Here is a 20,984-nt window from a genome sequence, read left to right as displayed (position 1 = left end):
GGGACGTCAGAGTAAGAATCCACCTTTCCACTGTGTTCAGTGATATATCTGTATTGCTGCAATGCCGCTGTGAGTGTATTGTGGGACACATTGTGGCTGACAGTCTCATTCCTAAATTGTGTGGAGTAAAAAAGAAACTTAAAAAAACCCTAAATATATATCTATATCTATATATTAGGATTCCTAATGAAACAGAATTCATGCTTTTTCGGGTAATTGGTAATCACCTACTACACGGCATCATTGATGATCAGGTGTTTTTTTGCAACATCACAAAATTTTTGTTGTAGTACTACTTTATTAAGATTTTATGTCATTTATCTTTACTTAGTTAACATATGATTAATTTGATTATATTATTTGTCTTTACTCAGTTACCTGAGGACCGCTGTAGGTTTTGAGTTAATAAAATGTCTGCCGTCTGCCGCCCCCTGCTGGCCAAAGCATCGCCGCTGTGATATCAGGCTGCTGCGACCAGAGACGCGGATTAAGTGTGTTACTCAGTTACGCTTTGGGCAGCGCTGAACCGGGACATTAATAGGACAGAATAGGAAGCCTTTATTGTCAGTGTACAGGTAGCAAATATAATATATAGACAGAAATATATAAAATGTACATATACAGGGGAGGGGAAAAGCCCCCCCACTCATCAGGATTACATTTCATTACATTTTATTTTATTCAGAATCAGAATTCACTTTATTGGTACAACTGCATGTACTATGAATTTGTTTTGGCAGTTTTTGTACATTCACAGACAACACAGAACAGAATTCAGAGAAAAACAGTCATTTTGCATGAGTTTGGCAACTGAACAAACATTCATTTATTTTTGTCTGACACGTCACACTTCAGACAGAGTAAAAAGGGTTATACTGGTTAAAAAGCAGAGATTTTACCTCTTTGCCATGGAGAAGCAGCGACATGTGACACTCTGATAAGGTAAAAATGATTCCTCCAGCACACAGTGAGCTATCCCAGCATGCACAGGGACACGGGGGAGTCGTCATAAACACAAAACCCTGGACAGAGGGGTTCAGTGAATGAGGAGGTGAAGCTGTACAGGAGGGTCAGTCTATCAGAGGAGACTCTGTAGAAGGACAGAGTACCAGCCGCCCAGTCCAGATACACTCCTACTCTGCGGGAGCCTGAGGGCTTTATGGGTATGACAGTCTGTTTATTATTGTGACAGACAGAGTAACTGTCAGGAGAGCAGATCAGCATCCATGACTTGTCATTGTCTCCAAGCCGACAGTCATCACTCACTCCTTTCCTCCCGATTCCTTTATAAGTCACTGCTATCCAGGCTCCTTTTCCACTCCACTCAGCCTCCCAGTAACAGCGACCAGTCAGACTCTCTCTGCACAGAACTTGGTCCCAGAAGTCAAATCTCTCTGGATGATCAGGATATGGCTGCTCTGCCCCCCATGTCACCTTCCTGTTCCCCTCGGACAGAGACAGGACTCTGTGTGCTGTGTTGGGGTCCAGCGTCAGCTGGCAGGAGTCTGTAGGCAAGAGGAAGAGCGATTAATCCCATCACGAAGCTCAGCATCGCCATCATTATCACTGTCACACCTCACACACTCACTAACACAGAACTCGCTCCAATACACACATTTTATTCCCAATATACTCATGTAGCCGCCCGAGTCTGCGGCGCTCCGGCTGCCCCCTGCGCTGTGAGACTCGCTGGGGACCGAACTGCACTTTAGCCTGCGCTCTATTATTCTGTACGATACATAAAATATAAAAATGAAGCGGAAATTCAAGTATATGAAATACCTCAGGAAATGTCGGATGCCCGCGCGACAACGGCAATAAGACGCGCCAAAATGATGCGCGTGTTAAACTAATAGGCTTAATTACAGGTAAATAAAATTACAAACAGCATTCATCAAACATATTAAGCATAAAATTATACGACAAAGATTACCACTAAAAGTGAGCTTGTCATTACGTCACAATATGAACTTCTTTCAAACCACTTTGGACACACACCTCTCTCCAGCAGCGAGCCGACGCGATGCTCCCAACGCGGACGGTGACGCATCTAGGCTGGTTCTCCGCAAAGCGCAACACTAGCGTATCTACACCGCGCATGCGTACACGGAAACGTTCATAGTTCTCCGGTCAAGCTGTGTACTTTGCATATGCGCACGTGTCCTATTTACGTATTATTATTAGTAAATTATTATTATGACATTTCCTGCACACGTACCACAGCAGTGAGGTCTGTGTATATTTCCCTACGTTTTACAAATTTAAAGCGCCAGTTCACAGGGCTGCCAACTTTGATCAACTGGCTGGCGTGAGATTTTCACGCATTTATATGCATGTGACAGTTTTATTACCTTGTAAATTGCCTGTAGGGTTTGCAAACTACCATGCTTCGTCTGTACGTCTACATGAGGATAACGCGACGCATGCGCAAGGTGCAGTACCACCAGAAATTGGGGTGGCAGTATGGTCATGTTTTGTCACGGGACATTGTCTTTACATATGGTACAGATAGTATTAAAGTGGCATCTGATTTTTTAAGAATGAGTGGCCAGACGAACTGTATATTTTCAAAGGCAAGAAAGAAAATATTCCAAACACTATTGTGTCCTTCTGTGTACAGCGGCTTCAAAATTTAATGGTAGTATAAGTTTATAAGAAAGCAGTGTAATATATACAAAGTACAATGACATTTTAACTTGAAATTCTTACATGCCTACTTTCATAAGTAGCGTTATTTTTCAATACAGTTCCATCCATCCATTTTGTGCCACTTATCTAATCTAATATATATATAACGTATAATCTATAATGTAGTATATATTACATATAATCTCTCAGGGTATATATAATATATAATCTCTGGGTCTGCCCCAGGGCCTCCTCCCAGTTGGACATGCCCTGAAACACCTCCCCAGGGAGCCGTCCAGAAGGCATGCTAAATAGATGTCCGAACCATCAGCTGACTCCTTTCAATGCGGAGGAGCAGCGGCTCTACTTTGAGCCCCAATGTCTGAGCTCCTCACCCTCTCTCTAAGGCTGAGCCCAGACACTCTGCTGAGGAAACTCATTTCTGCTGCTTGTATCACAATCTCATTTTCTCGGTCATTACCCAGAGCTCATGACCATAGGTGAGGGTAGGAACGTAGATCAACTGGTAAATCGAAAGCTTCACCTTCCAGCTCAGTTCCCTCTTTATCCAAATTGTTGCACCGTAAACAGGACCCCGAGATCAAAGTCAAAGTCAAAGTGAACGTCATTGTCATCTCCTCCATATATAAGTATACAGAGAGAAGAAATGGCGAAGCTCAGGGATCACAGTGTAACAAAAACAAGACAATGTGCAAAGGACTTACAGGATAGTGCAATTTAGGAAGAAGAATACTTTGTGCAATATACAGTAATGTACAATATTGTTAGAACTATATTAAATATACAATGTTTTTATTTAATCAGTTAGACCTGAATTCACCATCATGTACATTGTAACAGCCTGAGTTCACAGTGTAAAACAGTGTATGATAATAGTAGTATTAGCAGTAAAACATCTAAAATTTCTAACAGCCGAAAATAGGAATAGAAGCAGAATAATGGAGCAGACAGAGAATAATGGGGATTCTTCTTATCGCCCCCATGTCAGAGTGACAAAGTGTTAGGAAGTATAGTCTTTGCTGGGCTTTCTTGAATAAAAATGTCGGCTCAGCTGATGACCCAGCCTGCTGCTGGATGCCTGTTAAGGGCTTCCCTCGTAACGCCATGGTCGCCTTTGCCAGCGGTTTGGCTCGCGATGGTCGATGGTGCATGATGCAGATATTCTTTAATGCCAGGAATTACTACTTTACTCTAAAAAAATGATAAAAGCTTAACAAGTGAACCAGACAGTTTTGACAGATACAAGAAACTTCTACGTACACATGAACTGTATGTACAAGTAGTGGCATCGCTTCAAATTGGACCAGCTTCTGATGATGTTCGGTATGTTTCTGCTTGCAGATCCTGGGTCTGGTCTTCTCCAAGACCATGTTCTCCTCAGGCAGCTCCTTTCCCTTCCCTGCTGCCCTTCTCTCCTTAGATGCACAGAAGGCATTTGACAGGATGAATTGGACTTTCTTATGGAGGCTCCTCGATCAAATGGGCATCGGCCCGTATTTTACCAACTTGGTCCAGACCCTCTACTCCTCTCCCTCCTCAGTCCTCCTGACTAATGCCAACTCCTCTCCTCCTCTTTGACTTTCTCGAGGTGCCAGGCAGGGCTGTCCCTTATCCCTCTTACTCTTTAATCTCTCATTAGAGCCCCGAGCTGCAGCCCTCCGTCATTCTGATCTTATTTCTCCTATCCTGGTTAAAGATGTTCCTCAAAAAGTCTCCTTATATGCTGACGATCTGCTGCTTTATCTTGGCAATGCCCCCACTGATCTTCCTCACATCCTTAATTTGTTTTAAACATATGAATCCCTCTCTGGCTATAAGATTAACAGGTCAAAGTCTTCTCTCCTTCCACTGAATCCTGCCTGTCGTTCTTCTTCATTTCCTTCTTCTGTTCCTCAGACAGACTCCATCAGATACCTGGGGTTGGACATCTACCCCTCTGTCCCGGAGCTTACAGCTGCTGGTTTCCGCCATGTTCTGGAGGGTATTAAAGTCTCGATCTCCTCATAGTCTCTTTCCCTTTCATTCCAGGTGAGACTGGCCATTATTAAAATGAACGTCCTCCAGAGGACTAATTTTGTTAGTTCCTTACTTCCGCTTCCTCCTCCACCTAGATACTGGGCTTCTGTTAAGTCTGTAGTTTCTGCATTTCTTTGGGATGGTAAGAGACCTTCTGTTAAACATTCCACTCTAACCCATGACCGGTTAGATGGGGGTGTCGCCCTCCCAGATTTTGAACTGTACCACCATGCTTTCACCCTAAGGGAGTTGGATCAATCCTCCCCAGCATCCCCCTGTCTGGCTTCTCATCCAAGCAGGATGTCATTCCCCACTGTCTAACCTCTCTCCCTTTCTTGCCCATTAAATTAAAATCTATCTCGTCCTCTGTTGGTCCAGTTATTTCCCATGGTCTTCGTACATGGAGGAGGGTCGAGCGATTGCTGGGCCCTTCCCCGAAGTGACACCCGCGCACTCCGCTGTTCCACAACCCTGTCCTGAACATCGTAGGTCCCATCTCCAACTCACCATGGTCATCGTCTGGCATTTCTACTCTGTGCGATATTTTTGACAGCTTGGGTCTCAAAACGTTTCAGCCTCTTGTGTTTAACTTTCATTCCTCTTTGTATTCTTTTTACCTCCAGCTGAGGTCTGTGCTTAGGGCTTGTAGTCTCTCTTTCTCCTCTCCTCTTCCTCCTCATCCACTCTGCACATTTGCTTCGACTCTCTCCCCCAGTTCTAAGCCTGTGTCCAGTCTCTATTCCCTTCTCAGCAAACCTCTTACAAACCTCTCTGTCACTTCCATCTGGCAGATGGAAAAAACTGTTCTAAAAATTCAAATCATCAGGAAACAAAATGTAAATTTGTCCATAGATTGTACCCCACTCCCAGGAAACGCCATCTCATGGGTTTAGAGCCTGATCCATTATGTCACCTCTGTCCCCTTCCAGTCCCTGGCATGTTTCTCCATATGTTCTGGGACTGTCCTCCTGTTGCTGCTCTTTGCGATTACGTAGCTAGATCTCTCACATCGTTTTTCTCCTGTTCTATTCCTCTCTCCCCTGCAGTCCTTCTTCTTCTGGACTTCTCCTCTCTCTCCCTTTCTCTCTCCCAGCAGAGGCTCCTGATATCCGCCTCCTTGGCAGCTAAGTTGTTATTAACCTCTCACTGTAAATCTCCTGACCGCCATTCCCTCTGTCTGGACGTCTACCTTCTTTAACTTGCTGCTGCTCGCACTGTCTGCGGCCTGAATTAATAATCCCTCTAGCTCTACTCTTCAGAGCTTCAACATGGGCAGCTAGTCAAGGGCTGGCTGGGGGTCACTGCGTGAGTCTGCATTATTTATTTATTCACTTATTTATTTATTTACCTATCTACTCATCTATTTTAATTAAATTAAGTGTCTTTATTTTCACTGTTTCTACTTGTATCGCAGTTTTGTCCTCAGCTTTCAGCTGCACTCTCTCTGGGGCTGGGTGTGCCGGCGACTTGATGGATGATACATACACTCACCTAAAGGATTATTAGGAACACCTGTTCAATTTCTCATTAATGCAATTATCTAATCAACCAATCACATGGCAGTTGATTCAATGCATTTAGGGGTGTGGTCCTGGTCAAGACAATCTCCTGAACTCCAAACTGAATGTCAGAATGGGAAAGAAAGGTGATTTAAGCAATTTTGAGCGTGGCATGGTTGTTGGTGCCAGACGGGCCGGTCTGAGTATTTCACAATCTGCTCAGTTACTGGGATTTTCACGCACAACCATTTCTAGGGTTTACAAAGAATGGTGTGCAAAGGGAAAAACATCCAGTATGCGGCAGTCCTGTGGGCGAAAATGCCTTGTTGATGCTAGAGGTCAGAGGAGAATGGGCTGACTGATTCAAGCTGATAGAAGAGCAACTTTGACTGAAATAACCACTTGTTACAACCGAGGTATGCAGCAAAGCATTTGTGAAGCCACAACACGCACAACCTTGAGGCGGATGGGCTACAACAGCAGAAGACCCCACCGGGTACCACTCATCTCCACTACAAATAGGAAAAAGAGGCTACAATTTGCACGAGCTCACCAAAATTGGACAGTTGAAGACTGGAAAAATGTTGCCTGGTCTGATGAGTCTCGATTTCTGTTGAGACATTCAAATGGTAGAGTCAGAATTTGGCGTAAACAGAATGAGAACATGGATCCATCGTGCCTTGTTACCACTGTGCAGGCTGGTGGTGGTGGTGTAATGGTGTGGGGGATGTTTTCTTGGCACACTTTAGGCCCCTTAGTGCCAATTGGGCATCGTTTAAATGCCACGGCCTACCTGAGCATTGTTTCTGACCATGTCCATCCCTTTATGACCACCATGTACCCATCCTCTGATGGCTACTTCCAGCAGGATAATGCACCATGTCACAAAGCTCGAATCATTTCAAATTGGTTTCTTGAACATGACAATGAGTTCACTGTACTAAAATGGCCCCCACAGTCACCAGATCTCAACCCAATAGAGCATCTTAGGGATGTGGTGGAACGGGAGCTTCGTGCCCTGGATGTGCATCCCACAAATCTCCATCAACTGCAAGATGCTATCCTATCAATATGGGCCAACATTTCTAAAGAATGCTTTCAGCACCTTGTTAAATCAATGCCACGTAAAATTAAGGCAGTTCTGAAGGCGAAAGGGGGTCAAGCACCGTATTAGTATGGTGTTCCTAATAATCCTTTAGGTGAGTGTATGTGTGTGTGTGTCTGTGTTTTTTTCTTTTCGCTTACATGCTGTCTCAGGGTATGGGGGAGGGGGGGACGGTTTGTTGTGTTTTGTTCTATGTTAAAATTGTTACATTCGGCCCCAATCTCAGGACTGTGGTTATTGTTTGTATTTACGTTGACTGTTGTTAATAAAAGTTCAAAAAAAAAAATTGTTACATAATAATTTGATCACAAAAAATGCCCAATTGAGCGGGAAAACCATGGACCTGGCAACCCTTCATATGTAATGGTTTATAGATACACCTGTAAAGTGTGAGATGTCTGAATGCGGTTATACTCTGATAACGGAACTCACAGAACGCCTCTCGTCCAATCAGGTTTCTTGTTCGGAACTAACTGTTGTATAATGCATTATGAATGTTATTACTTAAAATATGGCCTTCAGTGAAGTGTTACCAAAGCCTTTTATTACATTTAAACAGATGACACACAACTCTACATTACAGTGTCCCCATGTGACTATTGTGTCACATGGGAAGGGGGGGTGTAAATATCTGTTTTCTTTCTCCCTCTTTTCCAAGATCTGTCAAGAACAGGACTGCTGCTCCTGGCTGTTAAGCCCTATCCATCTGAAATACAGGGCAACCCATCATTGGTGCTCAATGTTCTAGTGGAAGATCTAACCAATCCCGACTGGTCTCTTCCTGATGGGAGGGGCCTAGCATTCAAAAGCTGGCTGTGTCTATGTGTCTAGGAGGGGAGATATGGATGTGCTGTTAGTGTCATTTGGTGAATTTGTTGTCTTTGATACTCTCCTCCTGTCTTCTGCAATCCCCCCCACCTTGTGAAATTGAACAGGTAAGAAGTGTGTGCACATACATTAACACGTAGGTCCTCTCTCTGTATAAACACACTGGGTTAGAGGGCGAGTGCCACCTTCTGTACTTATGTTCGGGTGGGTAAACCTAGTGTAGTCTGGGTTTTTATTTTCTATCTTTGATTTTAGTTATAATCTTAACACGGTAGGGAAGAGGTGTTATGTTTTGTTAATTTCTTTCCTTTGACGCGTCCATGTTCTTTTCTCTGGGTCTGGCCCATCCTCCTGTGTTCCCAGCACCCAAATCCCTGTATTGGTTCAGTCAGAAAGACTGAAAGCTATTGCTCACCATGAATCCATGACACTGAAACCTACAAATCAAGCCAGAAATCTTGGTGTAGTTCTGGACTCAGACCTAAATTTCAACAGTCACATAAAGACAATTACAAAATCAGCCTCCCACCACCTTAAAAACATAGCAAGAATTAAAGGATTTCAAGATACAGAAAAGCTTGTTCATGTATTTATTTTCTGAAGGCTAGACTATTGTAATGGTGTCTTCACAGGTCTTGGTAATAAATCAGTCAGACAGGTGCAGCTCATCCAGAATGCTGCCACCAGAGTCCTCACTAACACCAAGGAAGTAGAGCATATTACACAGGTCCTTAAATCACTGCACTGGCTTCCTGTGCATAACGGGATGGATTTTCAAGTACTTTTACCTGTCTTTCAAGGCACTAAATGGCACTAATTTCCGTAACGTTATGAAGCATCCAGACCCCTGAGGTCATCTGTGAAATGTTTACTCAGTGTCCCAGAATGAAGACCAAGCAGGGTGAAGCAGCTGTTAGTCTCTATGCTCCCTGTCTGTGGTACAAGCTTCCTGAAGACCTGAGGTCTGCAAACACTGTCAGCTCATTATAATCAGGGCTTACAACGTTACTGTTTGCTACAGCTTTTCAATTTTCAGTTAAATTAAGCAGTAATTGAGTTTAGTAATACACTGCCTCTACAATGTAACTTCTTTTTAGTTAACTATTTTTTTTGTTTTTTTGGGCTTTTATGCTTTTTAAATGTATCTTTTAAATCGACAATGAATGCTTTTGCAAGTCCCACCTCAAAGTTCCAAGGTACCAAAAAAGAAAGGGTACTTTGGGTACTGGAACTTTTGGTACTGGTACTCAACCAGAAGTCAATGGAAAAGGGAAAGTACCAAAAGTACCGTACCTGGTGCAGTGGAAAAACACCCTGAATAAACTTGTTTTGCTTTGCAAGTGGATTCAAAAGCTACTGACAAAAAGCAGCTCATGTAAATGTGAAAGGTCAGGAGACAGCGGGAGAGAGAAAGAGAAGCTCCCCTAGCAGAAGAAAACGAAAGACAATAAAACACACTCCACCTCATACAGGGAGAGAGAAGCGTGTGTGTGAACAGACTCACATTGTAAGAATTCTGCTCTGGTCCTGGGCACTAATACCGGAAGGATGGTGTCTTTGGTAACTAGAAGGAGACAGAGAGAAACAGGGATGTGAGTAAAAGGAATTTACTTGTGGGAGATGGACTCCACTCACTGTGGAGACAACAGTAGGGTATTATAATTATAAGAGACAATAACAGGCATTTTAACAAACTGCAAATCATGGTAAGTTACACTTGATACAGATATTTGGATTCTGTAATGTAGAAGAAACATGAATTGTGATCTGGGTTTTGTATCCTGTAGAATTTAGAGCTCATTAGTTTTCAGAAAGATTTAATCTTATTGGAAACAGAAACTGACTTGGTGACACAAACGTGAGGCTGACTGTACTGCATACTCTCTCTGCATGGTCTATATTAACAAGAACAGACTGAAAAATGTTTTTATTTATCAACCTGTATGATGGATCTCCGCCATTTTCTTTTCGCAAACATTCTCCAGTTGATCCTTCAGCTCAGAAAACACCTTCCTCATGTTCTCTAAAGAGCAGCGTGGACTGATGGAGATTCTGGGCCAAAATCCAGCTTCAGGGGTGACAGGAAGACCCTGGCAACTCTATAGACACACAGTCTGATTAAACAGCTTCATCAAAACAAATGTGTATAGAAATCTAATTAACAAGACCATTAACATCTGACAAATGACAGACTAGCTGAAATACAAATGAGAACATGCATCCATTTGATTACTCTGGTTTTCTTATTGTCAAAGTAGCTGTTCTGTTACCTGGAGGAAATGTATGTGATCCTCTGTGTGTGAAAGCTGCTCCAGCTCAGAGTGTCTCCTCTTCAGTTCATCGATCTCCTGCTTCAGTCTCTCCATGTGTCCATCAGCCTGACTCACTGCAGCCTTCTCCTGATCTCTGATCAGCTGTGTCACCTCAGAGCATCTTCTCTCAATGGAGCGGATCATCTCAGTGAAGATCCTCTCACTGTCCTCCACTGCTGACTGTGCTGATCTCTGTTGGTGACACAGGGAGCAGAGGACAGTAAATTACAATTGGCCCCTTTTGAGACTCCAGAGAGCCTCATTGTACGATAGTGATGTGAGCCGATAGGAGGTATAAAAAAAGCACAGGGCTGGGGTTTGGAGCGTCACCATGCTGGATGCCTCAGGTACTGAAACCCAGCCAGCACTGATTGGAGATGATCCCTCATTAAGCTCATACACTGTCAGCTGCAGGGATTTGGCAGAGACTGGTGGCTGTATGGGGCAGGTTGGTTGCCACCATTAGGTCTCAGTTTAATAGGTGACTTTCTTGGTGTTTATTTGCATTATGCTGGGTTGAGAAAAGTTGCATTTTTCTCAAATGGGCATTTTATGGTATTTTTCTAAATAAATAAGCTACTACTGCTGCAATGCCTGGTTAAACTCTGTTATCTAGCAACTTTGTCCCATTAAATTTCTGACCTAGAATAACCCTCAGCAGCATTATTTTGATTAATCCCCACAATTCTATAAATCTGCAATGTGTTGAATCTGAGAGAAGATTCAACATGATCACAAGCCAGCTGTTATCTTCTCTTCAGGTTCATACTCACTGTGATTGAGGCCACAGCCTCTCTCAGCTCCTGCAGCTCCTTCTCTCTCATCTGGATTCTCTGCTGAAATTCCTTCTGTGTTTCACAAATTTGTTTCTACAGACAGGAAACAAGATGACAAAATAAGTTTGTTTCATTAGCTGAGATCATATTCATTAATCATCCTGTCCAGGGTGGACCCCAGCCTTGGGCCCTGTGCTGCCTGGGAAAGGATCCAGGTCCCCATGACCCTGACTGGGATTACTGGTTAGGAGATGGATGGATGGATGGATGGATGGATATTCATAAATTATTTATTGACTGTAGGTATGATAAGATTTACATAGACCCTTTGGTTCTGTTTCCACCTGGTATTAACATGCGTCCTGGGTGATCCAATCACAAGTGCACAGCACTAATTGCAGGTGTGAACGCACCCAGGACACATTGAGGATGCACTGAGATCCGATCACTCAAACCACATTGGGAGGTGGTCTGGGCCGCATATGGCCACATTCTCATAGTAATGTGAAGGCGAATGTGTCCTGGGCTGCATTGCAGGACCGGCTACTCAACTGACGTCCTATTTGATTTATGTCAGATCGCATGTCAGTTGATAATGAGCCACTGTGTAGTAAACTGCACTGTGAACAACAATAATGCATCTTTTCTCCTGCGACACTAAAAACTCTGAATCTGCTGGGAAGTTGGTTTAATATTGGACTGTTGTGACCCATTCATACAGAAACCGTGTCATAGTGTGCATCACTGATGTTACATGCAAATTCAGAAAAGAAAATGTGTAAAATATTGATTATTAAAGATGCTTCAGAATTTGCACAGATCATATATTTAATGTGCATGTTGGGGCGCGACCTGGTGCAGGCAGGGAAACAAGGTGACGATCCACTTAAAAGCTCCAAGACAAAGGGATTTAAGGAAACTGAACAAAACTGGAAAGACACTAAATAAGGGAACAAAAATGGGTCAAAACTCACCAGGGAAAAAGTAGCTAAGAAAACGACACGCAGACTAACAGAGGGAATGGGGCAGCTAGTGATGTTAAGCTTGACACCGAAGCTCTGAGGTATGTGCCAAAAAACTGATACACTACATTCTGAAGCACAGTTTAGAGGTTTCCTCCATTCCTCCCTAAACACGTGACCATGGTCATCTGAAGCTTGTTTCTGCACTCAGACATGTGGCTGCTTTGGAAACTGAAAATGAGGCGAAAACCTCAATGCTGGTTTCAAACATGCTGTAGAGCAAATATATCAGCGCACACGCACTGCAGCGTAAGTTTTAATCACAATAATAATTTAATATTAATTTATTATTAATGATTTAAAAATAATAATAATAATCATCATCATTAGTCATTATTGTGTTTACGGTTCAGTTTAATTGTATGAATACATAATATCAGATTTGGGTGAGGGTATTACCCAATAATCTGCATAATATTCCCAGTATAGAGACCAAGAAGCAAATGATTGATGAGGCTTTGGTCAATATGATTGTGAAGGATTCACAACTATTCACCATAGTGGATGATGCTGGATTTAGGGAGTTTGTGGGAATCCGGGATCCAACCTACATTCTCCCATCCAGGCAAACATGAAAGGGTCTGGTGGCAGAAATATTTAAGATAGAAAAAGAGAAAGCAAAGGAAGAGGTGAAAAAGGCCAAAGCAGTAAGTCTAACATCTGACACGTGGACATCCATACTTATGGAAGCTTATTTAGCAGTCAAATGCCATTTTATAAAGGATAAGACTGAGCTGTCTGCCGTATTATTGGGAGCAGGAAAATTCCCAGAGTCTCATTCTGCAGAAAACATGGCTGCAGTCAAGGCAGCCTTGATGGAGGAGCGGGGAATACAAAATAATGTCCGATGCTTGACACTGACGCTGCACAAAATATGATTACCTGTGTCAGACACACAACCTGCATTGTTCATACACTGAATTCGTTTGTGAAGCCATTGATCAGACACAAGGACCCTGACGATATCAGATCCAAGGAAGGACAGATCGTGACCTACTTCAGAACAGTACAACTGCTAGAGAAAGGCTTTGTCAAATCCAACAGCAGATGGGCAGACCCACTCTCAAAATGGTTCAAGAAGTGGAAACCAGCTAGAATAGCAACTATTCGATGCTGCAATGATCACATGATCAAGAAGAGCCAGTTGGTGCTGCATTGGTCACTCTGAGGACAGAGCTCACAACCCTGACCTCAGAGGAATATCACATAATTTTTGAGTGTCTGGGTGTTTTATGACATTTCAATGAGGCAACTGTTGCACTTTCTGAAGAGAAGAGAGTATCAGGATCCAAGGTAATTCCTCTCATCCGCAAGCTTAGACATGCTGTGAATCTGAAACTGTCCCAGACACAGAATGTCAAGGCCCAGCAGTTGTGCAAGAACCTCTTGAAGTTGCTCACTGAGAGGTTGTCAGTCTATGAGATCATGAGCATAATGACACTGGTCACACTGCTGGATCCAGGATATAAAACTGCAGGTTTCTGTAGCCAATCAGGCACCAGTACCAGAGCCTGCAGGAACCTCATCTGGTACTGCAATGCATACCGATAGTGTTGCAACCTTTCACGTTTTAATGAAAATGTTCAATTAACCTGAACTGGGTTTACAGTTATTATTGCACAGTACAAAATGCACAGTGTATATAATGATTCATGTTTTGTCATTTTAGTTCCAGTTCTGTAGGATCTTCTGGACAGTGATGTGATGGGGGAGAGCAAACGGGTCAAGGGTTCTACAGCAGATGCTACTGTGGAGGTTCAGCAGTACCTCAGTGACCCAAATATACTGCGTTCTGAAGACCCTTTGCAGTTCTGGGATATGCAGAAGGCTGTGTAAACACACATGTGAACTTGCGATACAGTTTCTCTGCACTCCATCATCCTCCATTCTGTGTCAGTGGATATTCTCTAAAGCAGAAGTTGTGAATAAACAAAAAACGTAACAAACTTAGTCCCCACACTGTTCAACAAATACTGTTCCTCAACAAACATCTGCAGTCCAATACCCCCTCGAGTTACACAAGCACCCCTTCCCAGGTAATTCACAGGTAGCCCAATCCATAAGAAACTGTACAGCCCAACTTAACCAGTACATTCATGTTCATAAAGCACTACAGACCACTTGAATGTTTGCCTATTTGCATTTATTTTGATGCACTACACTCAGTCAAAATTAACTGCTATTTACTTATTTGACCACCTAGTGTCACTAATGTTCACCATTTAGAAAAACTTCGAGTACTGAACCATTTTTCAAAACATTTGCTTCGGAAAGCTTTGTTTTGCCATCACATGGGCAACTAAGGGAAGATAACCAGGAAAAGCAACCAGGTAGAAAAACAGGCTGTAACTAAAGACAATGATCTAACATTCCACCACCAACACACAAACAGTGAATCAGCAAGAAACATGACAAGCACTTAAATACAAAAGACAACCGAACTAACAAAGTGGCAGATGTGACACATAAGACAATTAACCAATACCAACGGTGCAGGGAAAACAGGCAACAGGTGCAGTAACTCATACTAATGAACACAAGACTAGGAAAACTCAAACAAACACTGAAAGTAAGAAACGCTAATCACACACTAGGAATTAAACAATTAGAAAATACAGAAACATGTGGAACATAATAAAACAAGGCACAAGCTTCACAAGGAGAACACAGAACTAATAAACACTAGGAAGAGAAGAAAACCAATAATGAAATGGAAGAGGTGAGGTTGGTTCCTGACCAGCCTTAATCCCATGACCAGATAGTCCCAGCCTCAGGGCTACACACTCAACCCACTGAGCCAAATGCAGCCATGTAGGGAAAAGGAAGAACACACTAGGGCCAAAGACAATGAGACGACAAAGGAGATGGACAGCGATGGCTGCCGGCCACACAGGGAAGAGACACAAGGACAGCGATGGCTGCCGGCCACACGGGGAAGAGACACGAGGACAGCGATGGCTGCCGGCCACACGGGGAAGAGACACGAGGACAGCGATGGCTGCCGGCCACACGGGGAAGAGACACGAGGACAGCGATGGCTGCCGGCCACACGGGGAAGAGACACGAGGACAGCGATGGCTGCTGGCCACACGGGGAAGAGACACAAGGACAGCGCACAGTGACCAACCTTCATTATTTATGTCAAAGCTGCTCCACGGTTTATTAATATTAGTGAAATGTGCCGGTAAAAATTACATGAATGTAAAATTAAAGCATGTAGGTAAGAATGTGTGTTCAGTAGCCTAGAAAATGGATGTGTGAATAGAAACATATAATTGCTTATATAGTTTTATATTGGGCTGTCTGGGGTCTTGAATTCCTGGTCAGAAATTCAGTCCCACTCCTGCCCTGACTACTTTGCTCCTTTTACTTCACACTCTGGCTGTTTCATGTTTACTGCACCATTCTCAGTAAACTCTACACACTGCAGTGTGTGAAATTAAAATCCCAGGACGGTGGCTGTTTCTGAGATGATGGAGCCGCTACTCATGCTGAGCTCCATTTACGTCGGAGGTTGGAACTCTGAACTCGGAATGACATCACAGACGAGTTAAACACGTTCCAGAGCAGCAAGTTGGACAGCCATTTAGCAAAACCAGGGACCAGTTTCAAAACTCAAACTTCCTTCTTAGCCAGATAACTTGTTGGATTTAATGTGCCCCAGTTTAAATGACCTTTTCCTTCATTCACTTATATTTAGTCCAGACTACCTTAAATCTGACAAGCTGTCTGGCTGAGCATGACATCCTGCTTTCTGAAACGGGCCCCAGTTCTAGCCCAGTTAATTGTTAGCCACTGTATGTGTGATCACACCATATTTAAACCCTCTTAGCTCACACATCTCAGCCATTCAGATGCTCAGCCAAACAGTAAATGAACCTCTTGACCCTGTTTGCTTGCTGTATATATTCAGCTGCAGCCACATGATTTGATGTTTGAAGGAGATTCAGTAGCAATTCAATCAGAACTGTTTAAACTTGCACTTTCAGTTAATTTTTCTTTCATTTTACCAAACCAGACTTGTTTTGAGTGATTTGTGGTAATTACACTAACATTTGTTAAGACAAAATCCGTTTATTTAAAATTACTTTATATTTATATAAGAAAACTTCTGGCCTGACCTGTATCTCCATCGTTCTTGCAGCAGCTGAGACTGTATCATGGCCTCTGTGTTCATACATCGTACAGAGATAACAGATACACTGCTGGTCGGTACGGCAGTAGCTCTCCAGGGGTTTATCATGGTGGGAACAGACCTTGTCCTGCAGATGTCCAGTGGCATCAGTCAGCTTGTGCTTCTTAAAAGCTGGAGACTCATAGTGAGGCTGGAGGTGAGTTTCACAGTAAGAGGCCAGACACACCAGGCAGGACTTGACAGCTTTGTGTTTTCTCCCAGTACAGAAATCACACTCCACATCTCCAGGTCCAGCATAATGGTCAGCAGGAGTAACTGCGTGTAGTCCAGTCTTCTTCAGTTTCTCCATCACCTCAGCCAGTATGGTGTTTCTGCCCAGAACAGGTCTGGGTATGAAGGTCTGTCTGCATTGGGGGCAGCTGTAAACTCCATGATGATCCTCCTGATCCCAGCAGCTCTTAATGCAGCTCATACAGTAACTGTGACCACAGGCTGTTGTCACTGGATCCATCAGTTGATCCAGACAGATTGTACAGCGGAACTGGTTTGGATCCAGTGTGGAATTGGCTTCTGCCATTTTACCACAAACACTGATAGGATTCAGTTTCGTCGCCTGTGTGTGAGAGTGAGAGGAACTTCCTGCTTCTCAGGCTGCAGTAGGTGTGGTTTTGGACTGAGTAAAATATTACATTATACAAACTGTACACACAACAGACATTTATTTAACTTTTATGTGTATAACTGTTACTAATTTCCCAGACAAGCTTAGGATTTGATTTTTTTATGTAGAAATTAGATAGAATGATATAGGAGAGCAGTTTATTGAGAATGAATTTTTGTGTTTGTTTAGAAGATTGTCTTTTTCCTTTTTTCTCCAGATGAAGCAGATTTACTGGAAAAAAAGTAATTTGATTTATTTTATTGTGCTATGAGGTACAGTATAACATACAGGTATATGGAATTATAGGTTAGGACATCATTTTCGTTAAACACTATTAAGTTAAAATCTCGTATTTATGCCATAAGTTAATTGATCAGCTTCAGCCAACCCCAGGAACAGAAAGATTAAATACTAGATAAAATATCCAACAAATACCAATAACCGCTTATCCAGTACAGGGTTATGGGACAGAGCCTGGAGCCAATAACAGGAGGCACAGGGCACAGGGCAGGGACACCCTGGATAGGATGCCAGTCTATCACTGGGAAAACACTCACTCACATGCTGAGGACAATTTAGAGACACTAATTCACCAAACTGCATGATCTTGGACAGCAGGAGGAAACCTGAGGAAACTCACAGGAACACGGGGAGAACATGGAAGCTGTACATGCAGAACCAGGAGTGGGAACCAGACCCACAAGCCTGGAGGCATGAAGTGAGAGCAGCTGGTCTGAAGTCCTGAAGGAGCTGGAGCCCTTTCTTTGGAACAGTGTGGATCCGTCCTCCATTACTGCTTATCCTGTACAGGGGTGAGGGGAGCCTGGAGCCTGTCCCAGGGGGCACAGGGCGGGGGGCACGATGGATAGGATACTAGTTTGTAGCAGAGCACACACTCACACACACAATCACACACTAAGGACAGGGGACACGATGGATAGGATACTAGTTTATAGCAGAGCACACACTCACACACACAATCACACACTAAGGACAGGGGACACGATGGATAGGATACTAGTTTATTGCAGAGCACACACTCACACACACAATCACACACTAAGGACAGGGGACACGATGGATAGGATACTAGTTTATAGCAGAGCACACACACACTCACACACACAATCACACACTAAGGACAGCTTAGAGATCCCTATCGGCTGGCCACATGTTTTCAGTCTCTGAAGCAGGAGAAAACTCATTTTGGGGGAACATGCAAACTTCACATACAGAGTGGGGGGGGGGGGGGTGGCAGAGCCAGAGGTTACACCCTGAAGCCCCACACCTCCCGACAATCACATATACTGTTAGAATTGATTTGAAATCACAATTGAATGCTACAGAATTTTGAATTAGTATGAACTTTATTGGAATTAAGAACTGTATTGGAATTGTAGCTGACTTTTAGAATGTTAACTTACAGGATTGACCTGTTTCCCCATCCTTTACCTAAGCAGGCGTGATCTCTCTGCCTTCAGACATAACTGACATACCCACTTGCACATATTTACATTTATATTTCTAGTATGTAGCACATACTGTTTCCAAAACTGACAAATGAATGATGCAAACATCACACTGCAAACATACAGCTGTCAAGGTGTTGCTTAGGCACAAGTGCAGCTGGGCTGATATTTCTGAGATCCACAGGTATATGACAGGGGCTTGGGGCTAAGGCTGGATTAGGGGTTAGGTATGGATGGTCCTGGGACTTTCCTGCAGAACCCCTGGGCTGGAGGGACGTCCTTCATCCCTTAGCTGGGGAAAGAGGCTCCCAACCTGCGGAGGCTTTCACCTCAGCTATGTCCCTCACCTCTGTCATCAGCAATACCCATGGGGTCCTCCTCAGCCACCTCAGCTATGTCCCTCACCTCTGTCATCAGTAATACCCATGGGGTCCTCCTCAGCCGCCTCAGCTATGTCCCTCACCTCTGTCATCAGTCATACCCATGGGGTCCTCCTCAGCCGCCTCAGCTATGTCCCTCGCCTCTGTCATCAGTAATACCCATGGGGTCCTCCTCAGCCACCTCAGTTATGACCCTCACCTCTGTCATCAGCAATACCCATGGGGTCCTCCTCAGCCACCTCAGCTATGTCCCTCACCTCTGTCGTCAGTAATACCCATGGGGTCCTCCTCGGCCGCCTCAGCTATGTCCCTCACCTCTGTCGTCAGTAATACCCATGGGGTCCTCCTCGGCCGCCTCAGCTATGTCCCTCACCTCTGTCGTCAGTAATACCCATGGGGTCCTCCTCGGCCGCCTCAGCTATGTCCCTCAGTGTCTGAGACCCACGTCCTGTCAGTACTGGGCGGCACAGACTGACAGGCAGAGACCCTGGCTACACCTGTGTGGGCTATGCCATTCTCTCAGGTCTTGCCTCAAAACAGAAGCTTAATAGGTCTTTCACAGATCCTGCCTCATGTTCTCCTCCATGCAGTATTTCTCCAGCTGTCAGACTTTCCTACCAGCCACTTTTTTCGTGGGATCCCTGTCATTTTATGAAAATATGGGCATGGTATCATAATCATGAGTAATGCATTCTGTTCTCACAGGACAAAAAGCAGTGGAAGCTGACATATATGGGCTTGGCAAATTCCCATGCAATGTCATGAAACTTGGATGTATGTGGGAAACTACAGATACACATAAAGCAGAACAGAAAATCTCCATTAAAATCTAAATATACTTTGTATACTGCAATTTACGGGAGTCCAGATACTTGTGCAGACATTTCCAGGTGTAAATTCAATGTTTTACCTTGATTTACAGACACTCTGGCTTGGCCAATGCAGACACAACAGCATTCTATCTAGTTTCTGTTTCACTAAGTACAACAGGGCTGACAGACTACAAGTCATGGAAAGGGGTGTGAGGGATTGCATGACACCGGTTAAGCAGGAGTGAAGAGACGGAATTTGCTAATAAGTGGTGCTGTAGCCCAGCTGGCCATGTACTTCAAATGGTATCTGGACAAAACAGAATGAAACACGTCGACATTCCTGAAATTTCATTGCAGCAACTGAAAATCGTACTCAGTAGTTTGTATGGCCCCCATATGCTTGTATGCATGCCAGACAATGTCGGGGCATCCTCCTAATGAGACGTCGGATGGTGTCCTGGGGGATCTCCTCCCAGATCTGGACCAGGGCATCACTGAGGTCCTGGACAGTCTAAGGTGCAACCTGGCGCCGTCGGATGGACTGAAACATAATGTCCCAGAGGTGTTCCGTTGGATTTAGGTCAGGCAAGCATGGGGGCCAATCAGTGCTATTAGTTCCTTCATCCTACAGGAACTGCCTGCATACTTTCGCCACATGAGGCCGGGCATCGTCGTGCACCAGGAGGAACCCAGGACCCACTGCACCAGCGTAGGGTCTGACAATGGGTCCATGGATTTCATCCCAATACCCAATGGCAGTTAAGGTACTGTTGTCTAGCCTGTAGAGGTCTGTGTGTCCCTCCATGGATATGCCTCCCCAGACCATCACTGACCCACCACCAAACCGGTCATGCTGAACAATGTTACATGCAGCATAACATTCTCCACAACTTTTCAGACCCTTTCACATCTGTCACATGTTCTCAGTGTGAACCTGCTCTCATCTGTGAAAAGCACAGGGTGCCAGTGGCGGATCTGCCAATTCTGGTATTCTATGGCAAATGCCAGTCGAGGTCCACAGTGTCTGGCAGTGAGCACAGGGGTCACTAGATGACGTCGGGCCCTCAAGCTGTAGTGTTTTGATTTTGACCATTCCAGCAAACTATTTGTTTAATGAATAGATTATAATTTCGTTCTTTATTTTCATTTCTTTCTATAAGTAATATTATTTGCAGCCTTGTGAGAGTATGTGAAGGATATGTATTTTTGTTTTAAATTAATGTATTAAGTTTTGTGTCATGTGATGTCACTTCCTGTTGTCGAGTTGGCCAATCGCGTCCCGCTCAAGTCAGAACAGCTTCGGACTTGAGCGAGACAGGT

The 20,984-nt window shown here is 43.9% G+C and overlaps 2 protein-coding genes across 2 annotated transcripts in view; both read right to left on the bottom strand.

Moving 5' to 3' along the window:
* Positions 1 to 538: 538 nt before the first annotated feature.
* LOC140588723 (tripartite motif-containing protein 16-like) overlaps positions 539 to 20,984 on the bottom strand; it is a 52,288-nt gene continuing 31,842 nt past the window's right edge. Inside the window, exons 5-6 of the mRNA XM_072710649.1 lie at positions 9,602 to 9,661; positions 539 to 1,505 (exon numbers count right to left, since the gene is read on the bottom strand). Coding sequence (XP_072566750.1) covers positions 973 to 1,505; positions 9,602 to 9,661 — 593 coding nt within the window. The 3' untranslated portion in view covers positions 539 to 972. The remainder of the gene's footprint in view (positions 1,506 to 9,601; positions 9,662 to 20,984) is intronic.
* LOC140588954 (E3 ubiquitin/ISG15 ligase TRIM25-like) lies at positions 10,032 to 16,919 on the bottom strand. The gene is made up of 4 exons (XM_072711599.1): positions 16,329 to 16,919; positions 11,183 to 11,278; positions 10,368 to 10,601; positions 10,032 to 10,196 (listed from the first exon to the last, which is right to left on the bottom strand). The coding sequence occupies exons 1-4, from the start codon at positions 16,917 to 16,919 to the stop codon at positions 10,032 to 10,034; spliced, it is 1,086 nt and encodes a 361-aa protein (XP_072567700.1).

This window comes from Paramormyrops kingsleyae, chromosome 4 (genome assembly GCF_048594095.1).
Source record: "Paramormyrops kingsleyae isolate MSU_618 chromosome 4, PKINGS_0.4, whole genome shotgun sequence".
Classification (NCBI taxonomy): Eukaryota; Metazoa; Chordata; class Actinopteri; order Osteoglossiformes; family Mormyridae; genus Paramormyrops; species Paramormyrops kingsleyae.
The sequence above is the reverse complement of the archived record's forward strand: the minus strand, read 5'-3'. Positions and strand labels throughout refer to the sequence as shown.

Coding starts and splice junctions, on each gene's coding strand:
- LOC140588954 (XM_072711599.1), bottom strand. CDS start 16,919: ATGGCAGAAGCCAATTCCACACTGGATCCAAACCAGTTCCGCTGTACA. Junction 10,602..11,182: donor AGGCTGTGGCCTCAATCACA/GTGAGTATGAAC, acceptor TGTCACCAACAG/AGATCAGCACAGTCAGCAGT. Junction 10,197..10,367: donor ATCACATACATTTCCTCCAG/GTAACAGAACAG, acceptor GTGTGTCTATAG/AGTTGCCAGGGTCTTCCTGT.